The following is a 23,916-nucleotide window of genomic DNA, read 5'->3' as shown; positions in this document are numbered from 1 at the left end:
TCTAGGGAACACTACCTTTTGGGAGATAAGGGCACCTGTTTTAACTACTTACATTAAGCTTGAACTGACCAATGTTCGGAATCGCTGAACAATGATGGTGTGGCGCAGAACCCTTGTGTGGAGCGAAGAGAATCAGTGTTACGACACAGAAGAATTGTGTCTCGCTTTTGTCATAGCATCACGTGCCATTATTGTAATGTTGAAATTTTGTTTTGAAAACCTATGGTAAATCCACATCAAAGTACCTGCCTTCCTTAACCGACCAATCCTCTTAGATCTAGACATCCTGTGGTCACAGTTTGTGATTCTTGTTTGTTCATGGTTTGTTCATGTCTACATACTTACGACATTTTTGTGCGTGCTACAAGACGTTGACTGTTCTATCTCGTGCGGTACTTTCACACCTGGCCCTGTGTGACAAACACCTTGTGCCAGATATGCGAATCTTGACGTTGCGATTGCTTACTGCGCTAGTGAATGCAGTGAGTATTACTTTCCTTTCTCTACATGTGTTTCCATAGCCAACATAGTTACGCACTATGGATAGCATTTTGCCTGATTGATGAACCATTAACGGAACACCTTCGGATAGGACGCTTTCCCATTGTTCAAAGTTGTACTGTATATTCTTCCACAAAGACACTCGCATTTTTATGTTCGTCATTATTTTCATCGGAAATAATCGACAAAATTGATCAATGAATGAATAAATATGTAGGTACGTTTGTAGACAGGTAGTTAGGTAGGTGTGTAAGTCATTGAATCAACAAGCAAGTTACCAAACAAGTAGATATTCAGGTAATTGAGCCTGCAGTCGCTTATGTGACTCAGTGTATTCGTTACGGGGTGACTGCTCTGACATTCACTCGGATGCATCAACTCATTTCACATAAGGCAAGATTCCATCTCATATGATGATTGTAGAGCAACGAGATGCAAGAAGAAATTAATTGTAACAAACCTTATCAAGGAACCAGGATGGTGAGTCTCCCGAATTGTCGTGACCAACATACAGTTTGCCGATCGGACTGATACACACAGGAACTGCCAAGTCGATTCTGAAGGTGGCCACTCGACCCCGCTCAAACGGTCCTTCACCAAACCATATGTACGGAGTGATGTAAGGTTCATGAACTTTGGAACTGTCATTGTTAATACTCGTTGACACAGAGCTTGTAGATTCAGAGACAGCGGAGGAAAGTCTTCGTTCAGAACAAGCCCTGCGCTGGGATTCACCGGCGTTCTCTTCAGGACCTTGAAGTTGGATAAAGACTCGGGAGGTTGTGCCAGCATCAGGCGAGTCGCCCGTAACTACGCGGAATTCCAGAGGAAGTTCTGAATAACAGGAGGAAGTTCAAATTACTGTGAGTAACACCATTACAAAACAAGCGAAAACGTTTTCCACGAAATTTCAAGTTCTGGTATACATGTAAAACTCCCGAATTTTCCAAGGTATTAACACAAGTACCCGACAAGACTTATTGAACAGTTCAGTTTCCAGTTCAATTCAGTTCAGTGCATTTCATTTCACTTCGTTTTTTATTTTAATTCATTTTAATTCAATTCCGCTACGCATTGAAGTAAATATATTTGATGCAGGTTTATTGTTGACTAGATGATTGAAAGACTTCTGGCGTTGTCCTTGGTCATGTGTGGGTTGAGTCCCCGGGTTCTCTGTTGGGGATATCAATATCCCCCCGCAAATCATCAAATACTTACGGAGCGACTATCAACTACATCTTTGGCTTCACCGGCTGTGTCGAGCGTCCCACAGTCGGTTGATGGAATTTGCGGCAGTATCAACGAATTTTGCTATGAACCCTCAGCTGGCATAACGTTTGATGCTTGGTTTCGTCGCTATGAAGACCTGTTCAGGGTCGATTTTTCACTTCAAGATGATAGTTGGAAGGTTCGCCTCCTGCTCCGCAAACTTGGACCCGCAGAGCATGATAAGTACGCTAACTATATTCTGCCAAAAAACCCGCGCGATTTCACTTTTGATGAAACGGTCAACACGCTTTCACAAATATTCGGTGAGCAAACGTCACTTTTCAACATCCGTTATCGATGCATGAAGCTAGTGAAGAGTGATGCAGACGACTTCCTCACATATTCTGGCATCGTGAACCGAGAATGCGAACGGTTCAAACTCGGATCGTTAACGGAAGATCAGTTCAAGTCGCTGATTTTCATATGTGGTCTACAATCCCCGAAGGATGCAGAAATCCGTACCCGACTCCTCAGCCGCATCGAGCAGGACCCATCCATGACGCTGCAGGCCGTCACCTCGGAGTGTCAACGGTTGCTTAACCTGAAGCATGACACCGCGATGGTCCAACTCGGGGGTCATGGCGGTTCCGAGGTTCATGCAATACACCAGGATACGCAACAGCCTGGCCCTGTCAATTCTGGCCCAACCAAATCGACCTCGCAGTGTTCTGGTCCGAAGCAAAACAAAGGCTCAAAGAAGACACCACCTTCACAATGTTGGCACTGTGGAGCCTGGCACTTCGTCAGGTTCTGTCCTTACAAGAAGCATCGGTGCCGCCAATGTAAGTCCGTGGGACACAAAGATGGATATTGTCAGTCACTGATGCATACGGCCTCTGCTGTTTCAAAGCAATCATCACGCATCCGTCCCAAACCGAAATCGAACCCTGTTGGCTCCTCTCTCAGTTTGCTGGCTACTTTCCAGATCAACACGCCAGGTAACCGGAAGTATCTGACAGTCACTGTAAGTGGCCATCCAGTCTGTCTGCATTTGGACACTGCGTCATTTCGGAGAAGCTTCGGCGCACGCTCGGGCAACCTCCGATCAGACAAGCAGCTCAAACTGCAACCAGTGCCTGCGGTGGAGAGCTAAAACTTTCCGGTGAGCTCCAGTGCTGTGTATCTTTTCGAGGAACTACATTCGTGGGGTCGTGTTATATAACGGCAACTGAGTTGAACCTGTTGGGTCTTGATTGGTTCGATCGCCTGGGGTTAGCCGACATTCCAATCAGTGTCGTTTGTAATGCAGTTCAGTCTCCCACGGCGCATCCAGATCATGCATCCGACATTATCAAGCGATTTCCAATTGTTTTCCAGTCCGGTCTCGGTCAGTGCACTGCGACACAAGCAGTCCGCTACCTCATACCTGGAGCTACGCCAATCTTCCGTCCAAAGAGACCAGTTCCGTACGCTTCCCTCCCACTGGTAGATGCCGAACTTCAACGGTTGGAAGAACAAGGTGTTCTGTCCCCTGTATTGACTAGATGATTGAAAGACTTCTGGCGTTGTCCTTGGTCATGTGTGAGTTGAGTCCCCGGGTTCTCATCCAGGATGGTGGCGGTTTTCGACTTGTCTGAGTTCTCTGGTCACCGTTTTCAGACTTCGTTGTCATATCGTAGGCCGTCCACTCCTTGCTGGCTTCCATTCATCCAAAAAGTACTCATCAAGGCGGGCGATACCCTGGGATGCGAAGCAGATTTCCTAATTAGCGTAACCCATTAAGTGTGGAAGGTTTCCTTCCTTCTAAAACCATCTGTTCCACCTCAAGACTGTTAACGCAATGCTCCCACCAGACGCAACCAATGCTTTGAATGCACCGATGGTCGAAAACTGGCATCTTTTCTTTCTAAAACCATCATTTCCACCTCAAGACTGTTAACGCAATGCTGCCACCAGACGCAACCAATGCTTTGAAGGCACCGATGGTCGAAAACTGGCATCTTTTCTATGTCCTTTGCGCGGAGAGGCCATGTTTCTGATTCATGAAATAGTAAGGATCGCACGATCACAGTGAGCTTTTTGCCCTAGACGCCATGCTAACTTTATGGATAGCATGAACTTCCCGACTTGGGAAGCACTGTCTTTTCGAGCCTGTTCATCAAGACCTATACAACTGCCCAAGTAAACAAATGTAATCAAAACGTTGATTGGTTCGACTGTAAGAATGAAGGTTGTGATGATCCCATCCATTCTTGTAGCTGCATCTTACATTTTGTAGGTGTGAACCAAATACAAATTCGTGCTGCAGAGTTACAGAGGTTATCTAAGTTCTTTGAGCTAATGTCTTGAGAGCCTTCCTATTCTCTAGGTTTCAGAGACAGAATAATTTCAAGTAGCATATCGAAACAAGCCTTTTCATAGTTCCCTGGCGCAATCGAGATTGCTTGAATGAAAATGTGGCAGCAACAACCACTGTGCGGAGATTAAACGCGGCACACCCAAACATATGGACTACTGATGAGGTCTATTACCAGCAAACCTCCATTCCAGTTCTTCCCCATTTGGCGTGGACCAACCAGAATAGCTACGCCAGGGCAGGAGGTGAACTGTTCAAAAGATAATGGATCTGTTTTACCACTAAAGACGGAGAGAACAACATGTTTATCTTCAAAAGCAGTCTCACACTGGTGGTGACAAAAGAATCATGTGCACCTCGAAGCACCTTTGTTCTACAGGAGTGAGTGCGTACCGGTTGCAACCGACAGATGTAATGCATTTTATTTTCGAAGCAAATTAACGTACTGCCGTGCTCCACACTTAGTATTTTGGTTTTATGGCCAAATGAGCTCGTATATACGATTTTAAAAAAATCCTGGACGTGCAAAAATTGCGCTTCAGTTATATTTGTACGGTGGCTTAGGCTAAAACTAACTAACTGACCACTAATGTCATCTTTCTTCCCTAACTGATGTTTTCCTAAGAGAGAGTTCGGGTTGGATTTTCTGTGACTAGACAAGAAGAATCCCGGAACTTACGACAGTCATATGGTACCTCCCCAAGTGAGCAATTTAACAAAGGGGTAGCCAATGAACTCCCTGGATTTCTTCTATGCAGACAGTCAGTAATTCAACAAGTTGTACTACTAGGCTCGCAAACACTTACAGACCTGTATCGCTTAGGCCTATTCCCAACTCACTTTGCCAGTTGTCCTGATATCCGTCTTTCGACCGTACCGAGGAGCAGTAAAGCTGTTTCGACCACGGAGGACCTATCCAATCACGGCAAGGGAACTCGAACACGCGTTGAAGTCGCAGTTCGTCCACAATTACCTTGGGTTCAAAAGCAAAAAAGGATGAGTAAATAGAGGTATGTATTAGGTTTTAAATGTTGATAGTGGAAGGGTAGACTTTGGGTTTTTAAATTCATGGTTTCTCGGAACTGAGTGACGCAGCAACCTAATTATGAATTCAACCGAACATCAGCGCACCCATCAAATTCAAATGATCATAGTTTTCTGAGCAAGCCAGGTAAAGCCCGAAAACAAGTTATACGAGCGTCGACTTGCTTGCTGAGCTAACCGTAAATTCTTAGAAGGCAGCAGTCAAATCAGTCTAGTGAGTTTTCTAGGAGATAGCGCGAGCTCCGTGAGTGATGCACTCTAGTGGTACATAGACAAAAAAGTGAATCGGATTGGCTCTCTCTTCGATACTAGTACTGTGCTTAAGCTGCTGACAGAATGCGCATGGTGATGTCATACAGAAGGTACCAGTAGATATGTCAAAACTTCCATCGTTCTGTCAAAATAAGGAGCTTTGACCGACAGTAGTAGACTGAGGCTGAGCGTTGTGAAACAAATCAAAGCAATTAATTGACACAGATGAATCAACATCAAAGATTTTTTGCAGTAAGTAGAATTTTGGTAAATTACACACTTTTTCTAAACACCAACTCGGTGATTCTCCGCGGTTGTTATGCCCCACAGTTAGTCGCTCGAGATAACCATATTGCTGGCAAGGAGCGAGGTGGATTTTAACGCGGGATCCTCGGGGAAAACGAATAGGGGTTGCTGGTTTTTTGGTGTGTTCCTTAATCCAACATGGATCATTCAGCCACATCTCGCGACTGGTGCCAACTTCTCCATGGAGCTGGACGAAAACGTCAGCGGTTGTACCCGCTCCTGGTCTATCAGAAGTGTAGAATGTTAGGCGGTACTCGGCTTCTGGAAAGGAAGGGAGATGAATGTGATCTAGTCATTTGCCTGAAGTCATTGAGGAATAAACGGAGGATTCCTGAATTCATGTAATGACTTTCTGAACAAGAACGTGAGTACAGATACATTCTAATGAACACTATGGGATGTGTTGATTGAAAATCATGCAAAAATTTCAACTGATCCCTTATAATCCTTTTCATCTAAAAGAGAAGTGGGTTATTGTGGCGATAACTGCTACTGAAATAAACCTTTGCGTAATCCTTCCCTCAGTAGCCGCTGGCTCGCAAATTTACTCGTTGCCGGTGGAAACACGTTTACAAGCTCGAAACTTATCTGCGCGATATCTGTCAGGTTTAGTAACAGGAATGCCGAAAAGGTGGGCAACAGTTTTTATCAGAATTGCAAAATTCAAGTTTCTAAACCAAAATTATAACCTTTCTGAACTCGAGCATCCTTGATTCCTCAACCGGTCACATCCACTACTGATCTCAATAGTATAAAACAAGAAACTGAGAAGTATTCACCTAGTATTCACTGACATTACTGCACCACAGCTCTAACCAACATTTGTCAGCCATTTTTGTATTCAACAACGGCATTTAAATTAGACTGTCACAAGCCGTCGTGGCTGGAAGATCAACCACATTAGATGGAACCACTTCGGTACATGATTTGGAGCTGATGCACTGAGTCGCACGTTCAGCCTTCATAGTCTAACAACATGTACATTTATTATTTTGATAAAAGAAGAAAAATTCAGCTGGTTAAGATACAGATAAAGGAATTTTGTGCTCCGCCAAAATCGGTAGCACAGCAGAAATGTTCAACTGCAACTTGCTTGAAAGTCCAACTTTAGAGAGAGTATGGACCTAATTCAAGCCTATCACAAGCATGCCGAAACGTATTTTTACCATTTCCATATGTCTACCAGTTCAGAAACAGAACTTCCCTCTGATTGTATCAGTCTGAATTATACACGGGAAGCAACACTGCTTTGGGAAACGATGGTTCGGAGGGCCCAACACATCACCGTCCCGGGTTGCTTGCTCGTTTTCCCACCGGGATTATATATCTGAGACGGCGGATATCGATCGACTAAAGACGCATCCATGTCTCTGTTCACACCGGTCAAACATCATATCAGTTATCTGCTTTGAAGGTGTCAGTGTCTTTAAAAGAGATGGTCTAATATTACCCCTCGAAATTTATCCCTCTAGAGAGTTTCTAATTGCACCGATGCTTTGAAAAGCCAACTGCCACTGAGTTCGCTTGAAGGGTTCGATTTATTAACAAGGCGATAAAATAAAGCGTGAAAACCAGAAACCTCCAATAGTTAGGAGATTCTGTCTAACCAGTGATTACAACGTTTAGAATAGACCGCTTTACACCAGCTCCATCAGCAATCGTTGTAGTGCGATTCCACGCAAATCGCTTGCTTCTTACAGTCACCTCATACACAAAGCCATCTTTGTCACACGTTCTAAACTCAGTCTCATGGAGTAAGTTGCAGAGCAACATGTGGGCGAGAAGGAATTTCTAAAAGCAACCAAGTTGATGCGTAAGTAAATTTTTTCAATCCCCTCTTAAAAGATCACAAGTAAACAAGTGAGATCAGAAAACTGACTTCCTTCAACCCCACAGCAGATGTATCTTGTAAATCTCGCTCTTCATGAGATCAGCTGTGGTTGCTTGCGGTCACTTGAGCATAATCGGTACATTACCGATATGTGTGGCCCAGTGTAGGAGAATCAAAACCCTGTAAACCTGCACACTACAACAAACAGCAGCAGATGATCCCAAAGGGGACACGAAGATTTCACAAGTTATCATCGCAAGGGAGACAGCTCAGTTTTCTGAATGAGAAGAAATTCAAACTCTAAGAATTGAGTCGTTTTGCGCCCTCTACAGAACTATGCAATAGCTCAATTCCATCGATAACACTGGTGTAATTAATATTAAATAGGCTAGGACTGCTCCATGACACTCGGTTTTTAGGGTGAAGCAAATACAATACGCTTCAGACACCTTGTACTAAGTCTCTCCAAGACAATACTCCATGTAATATTGAAAAGCACCTCCTGTGCACTTTTACGTGTAAAAACCCACAGATTCCCTTCGTAACTGCTTCCAGACTTCTCCTGGACAATGTTGAGAGAAATGATCAGCGTGAAGAGAAAAGAATAACGGTGTATCTGTGGCTGCAATATAGATTTTTTATTCACCAGTGTCGTCAGAAATGTGCTCGTTAGTTGAACCTGTCCCGACCAATCAGAAGCAGTCCTAATTGGATGGCAGTTGATGCAGCTCAGCGCATTCTGTTTTCATCGCGTTCTTTAGTGAGTGTCTGGATCCGAAATTACTTTTGTTTCCGCCTTGAGTGAAAAGAACTATGCCTTAGGTTTTGTATGGTACCGGAACATGACAAAGGTCCTAGTAATCTATTCCGATGAATTTCATCTCCATCACCAAGCTCTGCAGTCGTCAGATCTAAATGACAACCTAATATTACTTTTTTCTATCACATATAGTCTGGGTGATTTGCAACAGAGTATCATATCTAGCAGATGGATACATCATTGCGAAATTCATCCATTTTGAAATTAACTCGATGCTGACGAAAGACTCAACTCTAGCTCAGCTGAATCTTCAAGTGAATGTGCCGCACAAATGCTGCCCCGTGTTTCACTTGACACCAGTTACTGAAGTATACTTCAATGATGAAATCGCATGAAGTTGCTGCAAAATCTTCCGCCTGTGATGTTCTTCAGATGTGGTTCACTTGAGGCTTCCATCGGTAACATTTTAATTCACAAATGGGCGTACACACGTTGTCCCAGAGCCATTCCTCTTGTATGCTGATGGCGGCGAATTGGCAATCAGGTAACTGGAAAGCAAGCATTCAGTTGTGAAACGGGGACTTCAATCGAAGATGGCTTCTGAGAACGAGAGCTTCGATGCTTAGGCCATATACAGGGCATTTCTATTCATCTTTCGTCCAAGAGTTTTGTTGTTTGCTCCAAATCCAAATGCGTGCAAGCAAACAGTTATTCAACCTTTGACCCGGTAGAAGGGATCACGAGAAATCTGGGTATTGTCGGTGCTACTCGCCTTCCGTGATTGGGTCCACGTGATTCCTCTGAGTATGCTAGTGATGGTGCAAGACGTGTGCTGGTCGATATCAATGGAGTGGCAAGCTAGTACTAATTCTCCTCCACATTCACTTTTATTACTTTCTTCCCAATACGGCTTTCAAATAATTTATGGTTGTACGATAGTGCAGCGTCATTGTTAAATAAAGATATTTTACTGTCGTTGCTGATGATTACTATATGATTACTTTGTGTCGACCGTCGATACTGTGAGATGGAAGCTAAGAAACCCCCTCAGGCTGTATACTCAATGAATCGTTTGTAGGAGAAAGTAGGCAAACAGTGCGAAACTGCGCCGTGCCCATCACCCATATCAGAGCTCAGAGATGCTAGCAACCACCCTAAAGCAACCTAACCGCTTTACGTTTTGTTGTTTTATTGCAGTGTCAAAAATAGAGTCGCGAAGCACAAGGACGGACATTGGTTACCGTGACGACCGAAAAGCCTTTTATGAACAAAGCTGGATAGAGTTTTGCTGAATTTTGCCATAAGTTGTCTGTCTTTGATGGATGCCGCTGAAAAGGTTGTCGTGACCTTCATGGGATGTAGATTTTTGACATTAGGGTGCTGTTCAGGAGGCAAATACTGGGAAGATACTTGGAAGAGTATGCATTCTGACGCGCTAAAAAGACGCGCTGGATCTCCTTCGGGTAATTTCGACAAAAAGGCAATTTTCTCATACGATCGGAGAACACTAGCCCGACCTCTGCCTCTCGACTTCCTCTGTATAGGCTTAGGAGACCTGGCAGTATCTCAGCCTTTGGTCTTCCCCCGAGTGGAATGGCAGCTAGACACCGGAAGAGTATTGCAGCTGAACGATTTTTTTACAGCGAAATACACTCATTTGCATACAAATTTGATTTTGACGAGTGACTCACCTGGAAACAAGCTGAGTTTCTTCTTACGATGTTTTTTGGCAACTCAGTGTATTGCAAGTGCGTATTTCTCTAATTTCGTGCAATTTGGATTCAAGTAAAACATAAGGTTGACGGGAACTCGGGGATTGCGCCTAACTGATGAGCCACAAAAAGGACAAAAATTATAGAACAGTTTTCGACAACCTTATGAGTACTGTATTACTCCACTAACCAGTTTAGTTAACTCGAAGAACTATAAAAATCGTTCAGCTTTAGCACCCATTCGGTGCCTAGCTGCCATGCCACTCAAAGGGAACACGAGGGCTGAGATACTGCCAGGTTGCCTAAGCCTAGACAAGGAGGGTCGAGAGGCAGAAGTCGGGTTCGAACGACAGACCTTCCGGTTAGTAAATTCGCGCTCTAACAACTTGGTCCATCTCGCCCGAAGCACCGTAAGTCCACTCTCTGTTGCAGGTGTATCGCAATTCCTGACTTCACTTGACTTGGTTTATTTAACTTTTATCCAGACGCCTATATATATTATCAGTATCAGAAGAGCAAATGAAGTCACTTTCTTCAATGATGATGTCTACAAAGGGAGATATTTTATTCTCTTGTTTCTTACATATTGTTCGCCAGATGCATGACTCTTCGGTTCTGAAATGGAATAGGATTTGTGTCGTACTCCCGCTAGTGATAGCTTGAAGGTGAATAGCAACCATCACGGCTCAAGGTTGTTTCTATCGCAAACATCAATGCAGTTTGTGGAACATCGGACTTGATAAGTAACAGATAGTTTGCAGCAAATATTTCAGTGAATATCTTACATCGATAGCTCTCACTACTTTTTAGTTTAGCGTGCTCCTTAATTCCAGTCTATTTCTTCATTTACCTCCTCCAAGTCCTGTTGGTTCGCGGAATCCCCTGACCAGTCGACTGAGCTTTCCATCCGCGTAAGATGGGGACAACCAAAAGGAACAATTGAAGTAATAAGTCCACTTTGGATGGGCCAAATTCGTTACAACAACACGTTCAATGAACCAGTGTGGGAAACGTCCCGATGCATTCTGACTGATTCGAATTTTAGTCAACGCACCGACACTGGGAGCCCGCACAGTGAATGTACTGCTAGTTCCTCTGGTAAACGGCAGATGCTTCGTGCTATTTTCTCTCAACAGTTCTGGTGCTAATTCAATACGCGGCGTAATTCCAGTCCGACCATGAATGGTAACGAAAACGTTGCTGTCTGTACCACATCCTTCCTGATCCCCAGTGACCACAAGAATAGTGTATTCTAAAAGAAATTTAATCATTCTTAATCGAATAGTTGTTCACTTACTAGTTTCGACGCTTCGCACTCCAAGTAGCTCTCGTTCCACTCGGCCATCTTCTTTATACAGGGAAAACCAGTGGTTGCACAAGAACATATAACGTCTTCGTGTAAGCGGATGTAAAACTTGGGCGCTCTCCAACAACCAGCTGTCTTCTTTTGTCATGCCGTCGTACTAAACCAAACAGCAAGAATGCGATGAACTGTGGAAGCACTCGCATGTATCAATTAGAGCGATCTATCCAAACAATTTGTCACAACTAGTGGATAACGGTCAGTGCAGCTGTTGAGACCATTTATGTAAGACTACAAAATGGTGAATTTAACCCACGGAAGCCCCTTACCAAGCAAAAGGCGATAAGTCATATTTGTAGAAAAAATCAGTGGTCCAGAAACTCTGGTTAAATTTCTAAAATGAGTGATGAACGTAAGGATTTTCAAGCTTTTTTATTAATAGATTCCGACCGCAAATAATGGTATCTCGGTCAATCAAACAGTTTTCTGACAACTATGATCAAGTGGAGAATTCTCCACTCGGCGTATTATGTGACTCCGAATTTGTGTTTGTTTGGGTCTACATCAACAAACAAGTGATAGATGCAGATTTTTCTGATCGTTTTGCATTAACTGTTCATCCAATTTTGTGAGAATGATGAGCCCTATTTGGAGGCCATCTATGTCTTTTTATGGGAAGACATAATTGCTCACAACAGACTGAGAAATACTGAAATCTACTACCAACTTTAATGAAGCACAACAACAGTGTAATGGTGAATTTAACCCACGGAAGCCCCTTACCAAGCAAAAGGCGATAAGTCATATTTGTAGAAAAAATCAGTGGTCCAGAAACTCTGGTTAAATTTCTAAAATGAGTGATGAACGTAAGGATTTTCAAGCTTTTTTATTAATAGATTCCGACCGTAAATAATGGTATCTCGGTCAATCAAACAGTTTTCTGACAACTATGATCAAGTGGAGAATTCTCCACTCAGCGTATTATGTGACTCAACAAACAAGTGATAGATGCAGATTTTTCTGATCGTTTTGCATTAACTGTTCATCCAATTTTGTGAGAATGATGAACCCTATTTGGAGGCCATCTATGTCTTTTCACTCACAACAGACCGAGAAATATTGAAATCTACTATCAACTTTAATGAAGCACAACAACAGTGTAAATCGTTGAAAATGAATAGAACATTAGTAGTCCAATTTGCCCAGCTCAGCGATCAAATCAACGGTCATCAGAGCGTATGTTGGCGGCTTCGGGGTCAAAGTCCTAGATGCGCTAGAAGCGAATACTACTGCTGTTTCACCAGTGTACGCCAAGCGAAACAGGACTTTCATGTCTGAGAAGTGAGAGTTGGTGAATACCAAACCCACAAGTTTCGCACCGCACACTGCTAACCAAAATTGTTTAATGGTTTCAGCCTCGGGGAACCGCAGCTCCGTAACACTTCGTTCATTTAAGAGGACTTTTGTCTTTCTGAAAGTACGATGCAGAACTGCGCCCAAACTCAAACTTCCCCACTAAATAATGGTTCATCAGCAGTATAATGTGTCTGCTGCACACAGCAGAAACAGTTTTCCAGTTTTATAAGAATGTCTGCTTAAACTGGATTTTACCACGCTAAACTGACAGGCCAAGTAGCACTGTGTAATAATTCCTCCTTATTAGGAGGTCTTAAAAAACTCTGGAAAGGTCTGATTGTCTCCCAAACAAACAATTCATTCTCATAAAAGAAACCTATATGATCTTATACTCTAAAGTTAAAAATGCATCTCAGTCAGTCTTTCACATTCTCTGAACTGATGATGCTGACTTTCCTTTTAGAGTTGAATTCAGCTATTAACCGAGCTTTGTAACACGAATTCTAAATGTGTTTTCAGTGCAGCACACCAGAAAAACCTAAGGTTTATTCCCCAACTATGGTGAAGATGAATTCCTTCTTGGGAGGCCTTGCAGCTGCTAATGTACGGACCTTTAAATCTTGAGTATTCCAATAAGGCCATGTTACTTTAGAATCCTGAGGGCCTAAAAGGACTTAGAGGCACAGGACGGAAGTATATAGTTGGTAAGTCAGCTGTCACCAACCTTTTGCTCACATAGCTAATATAACTGGATCTCAGAGGCCTCACATTGTCATATGACGGTTCGCGAATTGCTCCCATTTTACACAGTGAATGTCGTTTCTTTTGCAATAAAATATGGTGTACGACATATGACACGTGACAGTTATACAAAGCACCTACATATAAAATCAGTTTTTAAACTTCTAGCCTTAACGTGACGTTAATTCGACACTTTCCAAGATATATGTTCTAAACGAAAGCATCGGAATTGTTAGCAAAATACACCCATTTGCAAATAAATTTGGTTTTTCGAGAGAATCACCCAGAAATCAACTGAATCTCTTGTTTGTGAAACTGCGTGTGACCCGTCAAAGAATCTTCAGCAACTTTATGAGTAGTGAATTACATCATAATTGTTGGTTCCAATTACTTTGCCAGGGCGTAAGAATAGGTTTTCATGCGAACCACTGCTCAGATTGTTCCCAAAAACCTTTCGGCATCCCACGACCTGCTTTACCACCACACGTTTTACATCTTGCCATTCACTCTAAAGTTTTACCCATCATATTGAAAGTAGTCTCTTTTTATGATATACTAGGATTTGAATGTACCGTAAATTTGATGTCTTCCGTGAATTCTGCAGTCGAAGTATATTGATTCTTTTCTCCGCACCCAACAAATGAGGTAAAAATTTCATCTCGTGGTAACTGACTAGGTTTTTTTAGCGGAAGTGCTGCTTACATTCATATTACAGAAATCCACAATAGTCAACTTGTTTACTGTGACTCAGTCAGATGGTGTATCTTTTGTAAGCTTTTTTGAATTGATTGCCATGGGCTTTCAATTTTTATCATTGTTGGCTGGAGGCCGGAGGCTGCATCTATTATAATTAGTTACAATGATGTCTTCTAGAACTATTTCCAACTCGCTGAAGTCTACAAAAATGAAGCAATATTACTTTTAATGGATGTGGTTAGGCAACAGTATGCAACCTTCGATTGCTACTAGTTGCTTCTATGGGCCCATGAACTCGAACTTTGCTGAAGGAATGCCCTACGTGTTTTCAAACGTTCAAACTAAAAATGGGGGTTTATTCATCGATTTCGCTGCATTTTAACAGTTAGTTTTGTGCATTGGACATAAATGCATGTACCCTTCTTCAGGTTTGGAGTGTAATTTGTAATTTGAACAGACTCTCAATGAGTCTAAGTTCTATTCACTTTTCGGATGGTCAGCCTTTTATTCGGTATTTTCACGAACGTGATATTTACTCCCTATGTATCTAGATAACGCAGCTGAGTATTTGAGTATTTGAGTATTTGCAGCTGAATAGTTAGGTTTGACAACTCTGAGGAAATAATGAATAGCACCAGCATCAAACCACTTCTTTATATCACGCAACCTCTTTTAAGACCTTGGGTACACCAAAAGCTAAGTAGGTTAGCCTCAGCGGATCAGAAGCGGTGAATGCGGGGATAAATTGCGTAAGTTGAATGCGTTCGGCCTTCCTTTGAATGTCACCGGAGTGAAGCATTCAATAAGCTCCCCGTTGGCTGAATGAGGCTGGCTTGAATTTGTTTCTCTATTTCAGACACTGAACCTTCCCGCCTGGGGTAGGTATGTTTGTGCGACTAAAGTGAAAAACACCTACTCTGTGATAAGTTGGGGATTTTGTTACGAAACTGATCTAGAAGTAATGACCCAAAGCTTAGAAGCTATGACTGCGTTAAGCTCCTCTAGCACAAGTTGATCAAACTCTCGTTAAAACATTGGTTAAGTGGAAAGTTAGCTGAGGATACGTTTAAGGTGTTAGTTATTCTATCTATCTGGTTGATAACTTTTATGCGTCAAGTTTTGTCTGAATCTTTAATATGGTAAGGAAAAATGATCTGTTTGATAAATCATTCCGTGAGACAAGTTCCTCAAGAAGTACAGTGAGAGGAAGAAGCGTGAGAATTGAAGTCAACATGCTGTTCAGAGTGAAAAGTGTGCAAAGAACACAGAGAGTGCCAGGTAATATTGCCAGTCAATTTGGAAAGACACCAACTTTTATCTAGTTTCCGCGTATCAATGTGCGCATATCTGCGTGTGCCTTAGCAACTTCAGGGACGCACGATTTTTAGTGTCCCAAAAAATAAACCAAACGAAGACTTTGCAATTAAAAACCGCTTTTCGCTGCATAACGATGGAAGATGATTGCGGTCGTTTTGAAGTAAGAAGTGTAATATCACCTCCAGCCAGTCACATACAAACCAGTAAGGCAGCAGTACTGACCGGTGACCAGTCAGCCAGGAGCTTTTATAGTGACATTTTGTTGCAGTCATACTTAAGTATGCCTCCTCATCATGTCACTTTTTACTAGACAAGCAAGTCCGTAAGATAACATTTTAAGCGGTCACATTAAACTGAATCTTCCGTTATATTTTCCGGTACTCTGACTAATTAATTCATATTTTAACATCCCTAGACCTCATGTTCATCACATCGGCCACTTTACCGAACTTGAACAGCAATTCAGTTTCTTCGCCATTGGACTGATATCACTGTTAAATCTAATATATGCAATTGATTTTGTTTTTGTTCTTGTAAAATTACCACTTTCTTCCATCAAACCAACACATGTTTTCCTTTAATTTTTCATACTAGTGAGTGAAACAAGAAGAACTTGAGAATTCATTATTTACCAACCAAATCTATACTAGTAGTTCTGAGCTTCCGATGAGATGACATTTCATATTTGCGCAGTGAGAATAGCACGTGGTTTAAAACGTAACAAATTTTTGAGTCAAGTAAATCCACAGTGACACTCATGAAACCCAAAGGTGTGAAAGTAGGTAACCATAGTTATTCTAGTATGTGGGTAGGATAACAATGTTTTTTAGGTAAAATTCTAATTTCTGTCATTTCAATCACCTTGGGAGTCCTTGATTAGAAAACAATAATCGCAATTATGCAGGTAGGGAGCAATTATCTACTAACCTACTTTCTAGAACGGCCAGAATTTCACTCGCTTTTCAGACTCTTCATGTTTAATTCTGAGTATCAAAGCTGTTTTACTGATGGTTTCCACCCATACGGTAGACAGTTATCGGCCTCTGATTTTGTTAGCACATACTAGATAAACGTGAACTGTTGGTCTATTGCACAGCAACGTTCTGCATGCAGTAATCAGTTTACTGTGGTCCTCCGTTGAAAGCTACAGGGCTGATTAGAATAGGATTGCCGTGTTCAAGGTCAGCCTGTAAGCACGACAGGATTTTCTTTTCCGACGTGCGCATGCGTCGCAGCCGAACCTTTGTCTCCCTAATCATCTTCACCAAACTTTACCCCATAAGAGTCACATGATACAGGCATCCGCATAGAACTAGCCTAAGTAATGGTACTTTGGATGATACGTAGCAGATGTTTTCATAGAAACCCTTATGGAATATTACTTTCTGAAACCTGCAAATTTTGATAGTTGCCCAGGGATCTTACCTGGTTCCTTTTCGGATAAAGTCACTTTTAAGCGATTTTAATCGTTTCTTAAATCAAACGGGCTACGCCTATGAGCTGGGATGGAAAAGTTCCATAGAAAGATGCATAGACGATTTCAGTAGGTGACTGCGCATACAAAAATCCTAGCACAAGAGCTGTACAGAATCTCTACTACTGAATTCTAGTTGTCCCTTCGAAATAGAAAACGTTTTGACAGCCAACAGCCACATACAAGCCCAGAGACCATCAAAACCTGTGAACATAAGCAATAAGCCACGTTTAACAAAATCGGACCATTTGTTTTATCCCGGATGTGCTAGCCGAACCAAAAGCTAACAACTGTGTGCAGATCTGGACAGATCTCATCAGTCGTAAAGAAAACAGAAACAAATAAATTTAAGTTTATCATTTTTAGCACATACTACATACACAAACATAATCTGGAACGGTCGTATAGCGTGTAGAATGCTCATGATGATGATGATGATGATGATGATGATGATGTTTCACTGTATGCATTGGCTGGTAATCGACCTCATTTTTCTGGATAATTTGATTCTTTTACTTTTGGTGAAGACTACCTAAGCTGATCTGAAAGCTGAGAGGTAAACTTTTACTTAGAATTTTTTGTTCCTCCTAAGATATTCCGTGAACTGGGGTATGAAAATTGTTCGCAAACAATGTTACTGAATTCGGCGCGAATTCACTCTTATCTATGAATGTGTTTATTTATCACTCTGTATGTAGAGTTTCAAAATCTGTTCGCAACTGCTGAAATTCTTCAAGTTATCTCGCCTTACAGGGTTCTTCACAAAGTACACGGTTCTGCACATAAAGTTCGAGTTAACTGATTATCTCAAAAAAATTCCATTAATCGCACGGGTCAAAAAGCAATCATGAAGTTAGTCCAAATCCATACGGGACTAAACTCCATTTGCTAATATGGCAACATCATTATTACGGTGAAATCAAGAAGCAGAGTTTTCGTCAGCAGAGGCAAAGGCAAAATATATATTCCATAATGTGGCGATACGGTTCTGTTCCAGGACAAGTCCGAATAAGTAAAAACACAAATGTGCGCACCATTCTCTATCAGCTGCTGACTTTGGTGTCGCCGTCTCTAATTTATGTCCCTGACAACTGTAGCGGATTCTGTTAACAGTTGATATAAACCAGTGGTTCTTACAGCCTTCGCTTTGTGAGAGTGCGAAAGGGTTTTTATCAACAGTAGGATGGTGAAATTTCATCAAAAATGTCTCTTAATAATCGTTATTACGGTACCTTTACCCTGGGAAAATAACCTCAACTTCAAATTCTGTCAGATTATGACAGATTTGATACGCACATTACAAGATACGAGAACTCCGCAGGGTTTGTGCCAAAAATGTGAGTGCTCAAGATTTTGATGTAACTGGATACGTCTGCTTCTCGTAATCGGTTTGGCCAGAGAGCGCTCATGACAGCCAGCCAGGTTACCAAACGGGAAAAACAAAAACAAGTAATTAGAAATTGGCGCGATAATTCACTTAGGCCCTTAATCAGTATAGATTATTCTTCACTTAAGCGGGTTCATGCATTACAAACAGAATGTGACTGAGAACAGAAAACTGCGTCGGTTTACCTCACTCAAAAGTTTTGTTACCCTAGTTTCTCTTCTAAACAAACAGATATAGTGGTCTTTTAAGAGTGAACAATATAAAAATGTCCCTACGTAATTTTGTACGTCGATGACTATTCACGATGAAGCCCCTTAAGTTATCTTTGTGATGTATTTCTCAAACGGATTAAAATAAATTGCGTTGAAATAGCTGTCTATGAAGCGGATATAAAGTACTCAAATGTACGAGAGTTGGAAGAAGAAAATCATTTCTTTATGCGAAAACTTATGCTAACAATAACATCATTGATTTAGTCCACCGTATCGTAGTGTGATCAACTTCCACCTAAACCGTGTATGCTGACCAAATGATATCTTTCACAAAGTGTCTGATGATCGTTGCTATACTTGACAAACTTTCCTAAAACGTGCATCAGCTTGCTGTAGAATATTTGTTACAAGACGGGTAAACTTCAATATTCTTCAAAGATCGCAGTGTTGCGCACACATTCTTCTACTGTCCCAGGAAAGCTAGTTTTTCATTGTTCGTATAAATGCCTACTCACGATTAACTTTTGCGCCTTACTTGCATTTGGCTGTTTTATTTACTACTGTCTTCCCACTTTTAACAATAAAAGTCTGGTTATTATCGGAAAACCATATTATTGGATAACTCTAAGCACAATCATTAACGAAGGAGATTCTACGGTTCAAGGTAAAAAAGTGCACAATCGATTATGAGCCGCGATGTCTCGGTAAGAGAATTTTGTGCTAAAGGAAGCGCTCGCAGCGGTGCGTTCATTTTTTGTAGATTCAACGTGTCATTTCCGTTGTCCTGAAATACGGCAGAAGGACTAAGGTTGAATTTTTATCGTGTGGAACTGAAGAAGACTTTTGAGTTGCGCAAATCTACTGTCAATGTAATGCCCATTATAAGATCGGAGGACAGGATATTTTGTACAAGACACTGAGCAATTCTTTTTCTGTAAACTAGCGCAGTTGATGAAGGAGGACCAGAATTGTGCATATTTACTTCAACCACTGTACTATCCGCACTTGAACTGTATAACTCGTAGCGTAACCATAAATACTCTAGAGCGATGAAACACAATGATAAATAAGATTGGCATATACTATACCACAACTCTACGTATCCGAGCAATACATCTGAGTGTAGAGCCTGCAAAATTCGTGGTGTCACAAAAACAACAGCGTACACTTATTACTTTTGCACGACAATGAATATTGACCATCTACTTTTCAGCTGGTAGAAAGTCCTTGACAAACTGAGTCACACTTTCCTCCTGTCGCACACTTGCGAGTCAAATAAGCCTGAAAAGAATCACAAATGTCCGGACAAGCATGTGCCACTCTACCTGACTGGGAAGTCCTGACTGGCGGATCAACCGATCGTCACAACCAGGACAATTACTTGATTGTCGTTCGATGAGTCAGGCACACCAGTCACATCGCTCAAGTGTGAACACGTTTGCCTGTTCAGACGTGATAATTCAGATGCGTCTAACGTGCGTTGGTGTAGTAGTGGTTACACGCTCGCCTTGCATGTCAGATGTCCGGGGTTCAAAACCCGGCACGGCCATTGGATATGCACTGCTGATGAGCTCTAATAATAACAAAGCTCGAACCCAGTACTTCTCTTTGGTGTGGACTCTACGGAATAATTGCGCCAGAAGAGGAACACAACCGTTTAAACGAGAGTGGTGTGGGTATGAACAAAAAAACCTTTCCCGCAAAACTCCAAAATTGCAAATGTCTGATCGTTCGTAAAATATTAGGGGACCAAATTGAAGTTTATTAGGGATGATAAATAAGAGACTATGTGAAATAAAATTTCCCATAACCTGAGTAAAAATGTATGTTCTGATACTTATCAGACACTCAATCAAGGCAATTAATTACGGCCTAAAAAACTCAGGACACAGGAGTAACGTTTAATTCACATGTGGTATCCAGGCTTCTTACTTGAGGCACTAAATTTCGTAGGATATTTGCGTAAAATATCTTGAATCCGCTTTGAGAATATCATACAAATTTATATCGGATAGTTAAAATTACAAATAAAAGACGAAAGGCATAGATTATGTGCAATTTTTTGGCAGTGTAATAATGTAGCCCAGAAATGTTTGATTTATTACCAAGGAAAGATGAATATGTCACACTCAAATACATGTAATTGACTGCATTTCCGCTTAACGACACGAACCTAACTGACATAATAAATTAAAATCACACACAGGTGATTGGAATCAACTTTTCGTAATTTCATTGATAAAATCATGGCTGCCATAAGGTGTATCAAATGTAACTCCCGAGGTAGAGTGCACAGTGCACAACGGAACCCACAGTATAAATGTACAGGATGGGTCCTCTTATTAACACTACCTACCTTATATCTACACAATGAGTTTCAACCAAGGAGTGGGCAAGTGCGAAATTCCAAAATGCGTCATTTCCAAAATTAGTGAATTTACAAATTTAACCCGTTCATCACAGTTCAGACACTACGGCTGTCAAAAGGTTGCACAATCACAAACACAAAAGCACAAACAGCTACAATTTCTCAAGTGCCTATTGCTGTGCATACACCTAGCACAGTCATACGTAACCGAAAAAAGCTCTCTGAGTTTGAACTCGTGTCGTGTACTGTATTGTTTCGTTGTTACTGGTATCTATTAAATTCTCATATCCGGTAGTAAATGCGGCATGAAGGAAACCTTCAAAAAAATAAAACCGATGAGTTGACCTCCAAAATAGGGGGTACAGGACACCTAAAGAAGCACGAATTCGGCCTTCTAGATAGCGGCTTCAAATGTCAAGTCAGTGGCGACAAGCGTCAAGTAAAAGGCCTATCTCGAAACCGTAAATGACGTGCGAAGTAAACCAGAAAAAGTATGAAACTAATAACATTAAAGTGACCTGTGTGGAACCCAAACTACCAGAACCTTAAAAAACACTTTGTCCATTAAAATACCTGTAAACCTCTATGCCGGTGACATGCACATATTACTACGGAATGCCAAAAGATTAAACTATGGCTGCGTTTGTGGAGCAAATATGTTTCCATAAATGCAAGATCCTTCCTAAGGCGCTGTACGCCAACTTTCGCTGCCTTACGAAGATCTGCGTGCAACTCTCTTCTGAGTTCACCACATTACATGTCATTAGACAGAGCTGTCTTTGTTTATCCCTTTCCTTCACTTTCGTCATTGATAAGATCATTAGAGACTCGCGACCAGCCTCTAATGCCTGTGTGATCAAAGCGTTACCTGGGCGTTCGCTCACAGATATCGAGTACACAGACGACATAGCACTTCTGAGATCTGAACCCGCGGTGATGCAAACAATAATAAATAATATAAAAATTCTGCCTCAGGGGTTTGCATGCAGTTCACACCGGCAAAGTGTAAAGTGCTACTGAAGGACTTGGTGGGCTCGAAACCTAGCTTCATACTTGCGGATGAAACGATTGAGTTAGTAGACAAATTTGTTTACTTGGGCGGCTGTTTCACTCCAGGTGGTATCGCAAAAGATGATATTTTCATCCGGATTGGGAAGATCAGAGCAGTTTTTGTAAACCTGCGTCACCTATGGCATAGACGCAACATCAAGGGTCGAATTTACAATGCTGCGTTGCACTCCATATTACTATATGGATATGAAATCTGGTCGCTGTCAGTGTTTGACCACCGATATCTTTGTAGCATTGCTAGATTCTGCTAGGAGCACCTCGCCAGCAGTACTGAATTACGTCAAACGATTCTAGGAAGAGATGGCTCGCCCGTGGTGTATGAACTGATTGCGTTTAATAGGTTGCACCAGCTCTATCACGTGCTCTGTATGTCAGCCAACCTATTTTCTCGAAGTACTACTTTTGCACAACCACGCGAAAGGTGGAGACGAAGAAGACGAGGTCAATCAATGACCTTGCAGAGAAGCATGGAGCAGCTACACTGGTCAATGCTCTCTTCTTGTACTGGGACCAGGAACACACCAGCGGTTAGCGAGATTGTCAAATATGTCCCAGTCGCGCCCTCAACTTCGCTGCTGAATCCAACCTGTAGCACTCAATATGCAGCTCCCACCCCCTAATTTTCCCAATAAACATTTCAACAAGAAAGCTGTGTTTGCGCTTCCGTTACATTAACTACCACCTTTAGTAAGCGGCTATATACTCCTACATCCCCAAATCATCGATGAACGTACCTGTGCTAGCTAGAAGCACCGTACGGCAAGTGCCCGGCTTTTACAGCTAATACTGATTATGATGACACAAATGGTTAGAAGAAAACATATGGTGTTGACGCAATTTATCAAAAATTAAGCTAATCGTTTTCTTTCCAGGCATTGCTAAAACCAGTAGTTTGACCCTGAATTTTTCAACACCCTCACAGGACACCTCGCTGAAATTTATCGGCAGGGCACTATTCTGGACAAAATAATATTGCCTCTTTGAAAGTCGTGGATAAAAAATCATTTTGTGAATGCTTAGAGGCATTTATTAGCCAAATAACTCAGAGAACAAGAAACTGGGACGCCTGCGCAAAACTGGCACTTATTGTGGCTTATGTCCAGCCAGAATCTGTCCTTGAACAACTCTTAGTCAGAACTGGCTTCACTCTGCCTCTCCACAATCCCTTCACATTATACTTGCATTTTACTAAGGGACTAAAGTTGTGGAATGTGGTGAACAACTTACAAGATAAACATTATCAAAGGTCTGTTTGGTTACACATCTTGAAGGATATAACAAGAAGACGCCATTTTGCCGCAGAAAACAGGATACTGAGGACTATTTAACAAACGACACTAAGAATTACAACACTTGAGGTAATCACACGCCAACGATGTAAGACACAACGCCTGTTTACGCAACGTTGGCTCGGGACGTGTGACGCAAGGTCTCCTGGATGTTCAGAATAACATTACGAACGCAAGAAAAATCGGAACTCCAATTGTCGCTGTAATCCAAGTGAACAGCCATCCAAGGGCCAAATGAAAACAAGAAACTGTAATATGCATTACCTCTAAGGGCGCCCGTCATCATAGAGGAGAGGGATGAGAAACAAAATAACTAGAAATCTAAAGCTTCTGACTACCTATCTCAGGAAGTGTGTGCCGAGTCAGGCGCTACATTTTCCTCTTACGAGTGGCAAAATTTCTGCGATTATTTTCGCTGGTACTCGTCACATGCGTCATTTGTCTCGAGTACTAGATAGCAATGCAGCGTTCTACCGAGTTTCAAAACTAGGAAACATTGACAGTGCAAGTAGTCTAGATTGATACCATCCCAGTAAACACAGTGCCACCGGTGGTTAACGGTGGCCAAAGGTGGCTAGCTTTGCCACTGATTCCGTTGGTGAATACAAGCCGAACATAGCATTTGTTGCATAAAAGCCTTCTGAAAACAAATGTAACAGGATACTTTGTATACTGGAGCTCTACTTTCGAAGTAATTTTTGAAACCGATTTGTTTGAATGCACCACCGATT

General features: G+C 41.8%; 2 protein-coding genes across 2 annotated transcripts in view; one reads left to right on the top strand and one right to left on the bottom strand.

The window, feature by feature from the left end:
• The window catches only part of T265_04857 (hypothetical protein), a gene marked incomplete at both ends in the record, with an annotated part of 99,732 nt that extends 98,473 nt beyond the window's left edge, over positions 1 to 1,259 (top strand). The window contains one exon of the mRNA XM_009169711.1: positions 1,171 to 1,259. Coding sequence (XP_009167975.1) covers positions 1,171 to 1,259 — 89 coding nt within the window. The remainder of the gene's footprint in view (positions 1 to 1,170) is intronic.
• T265_04858 (hypothetical protein) overlaps positions 1 to 23,916 on the bottom strand; it is a gene marked incomplete at both ends in the record, with an annotated part of 120,513 nt that overhangs the window by 94,033 nt on the left and 2,564 nt on the right. Inside the window, 5 exons of the mRNA XM_009169712.1 lie at positions 962 to 1,335; positions 4,907 to 5,039; positions 5,643 to 5,929; positions 10,822 to 11,223; positions 11,269 to 11,434. Of these exons, the coding sequence (XP_009167976.1) occupies positions 962 to 1,335; positions 4,907 to 5,039; positions 5,643 to 5,929; positions 10,822 to 11,223; positions 11,269 to 11,434 (1,362 nt within the window). The remainder of the gene's footprint in view (positions 1 to 961; positions 1,336 to 4,906; positions 5,040 to 5,642; positions 5,930 to 10,821; positions 11,224 to 11,268; positions 11,435 to 23,916) is intronic.

Source organism: Opisthorchis viverrini (assembly GCF_000715545.1).
Source record: "Opisthorchis viverrini unplaced genomic scaffold opera_v5_84, whole genome shotgun sequence".
NCBI lineage: Eukaryota > Metazoa > Platyhelminthes > Trematoda > Opisthorchiida > Opisthorchiidae > Opisthorchis > Opisthorchis viverrini.
The sequence above is the reverse complement of the archived record's forward strand: the minus strand, read 5'-3'. Positions and strand labels throughout refer to the sequence as shown.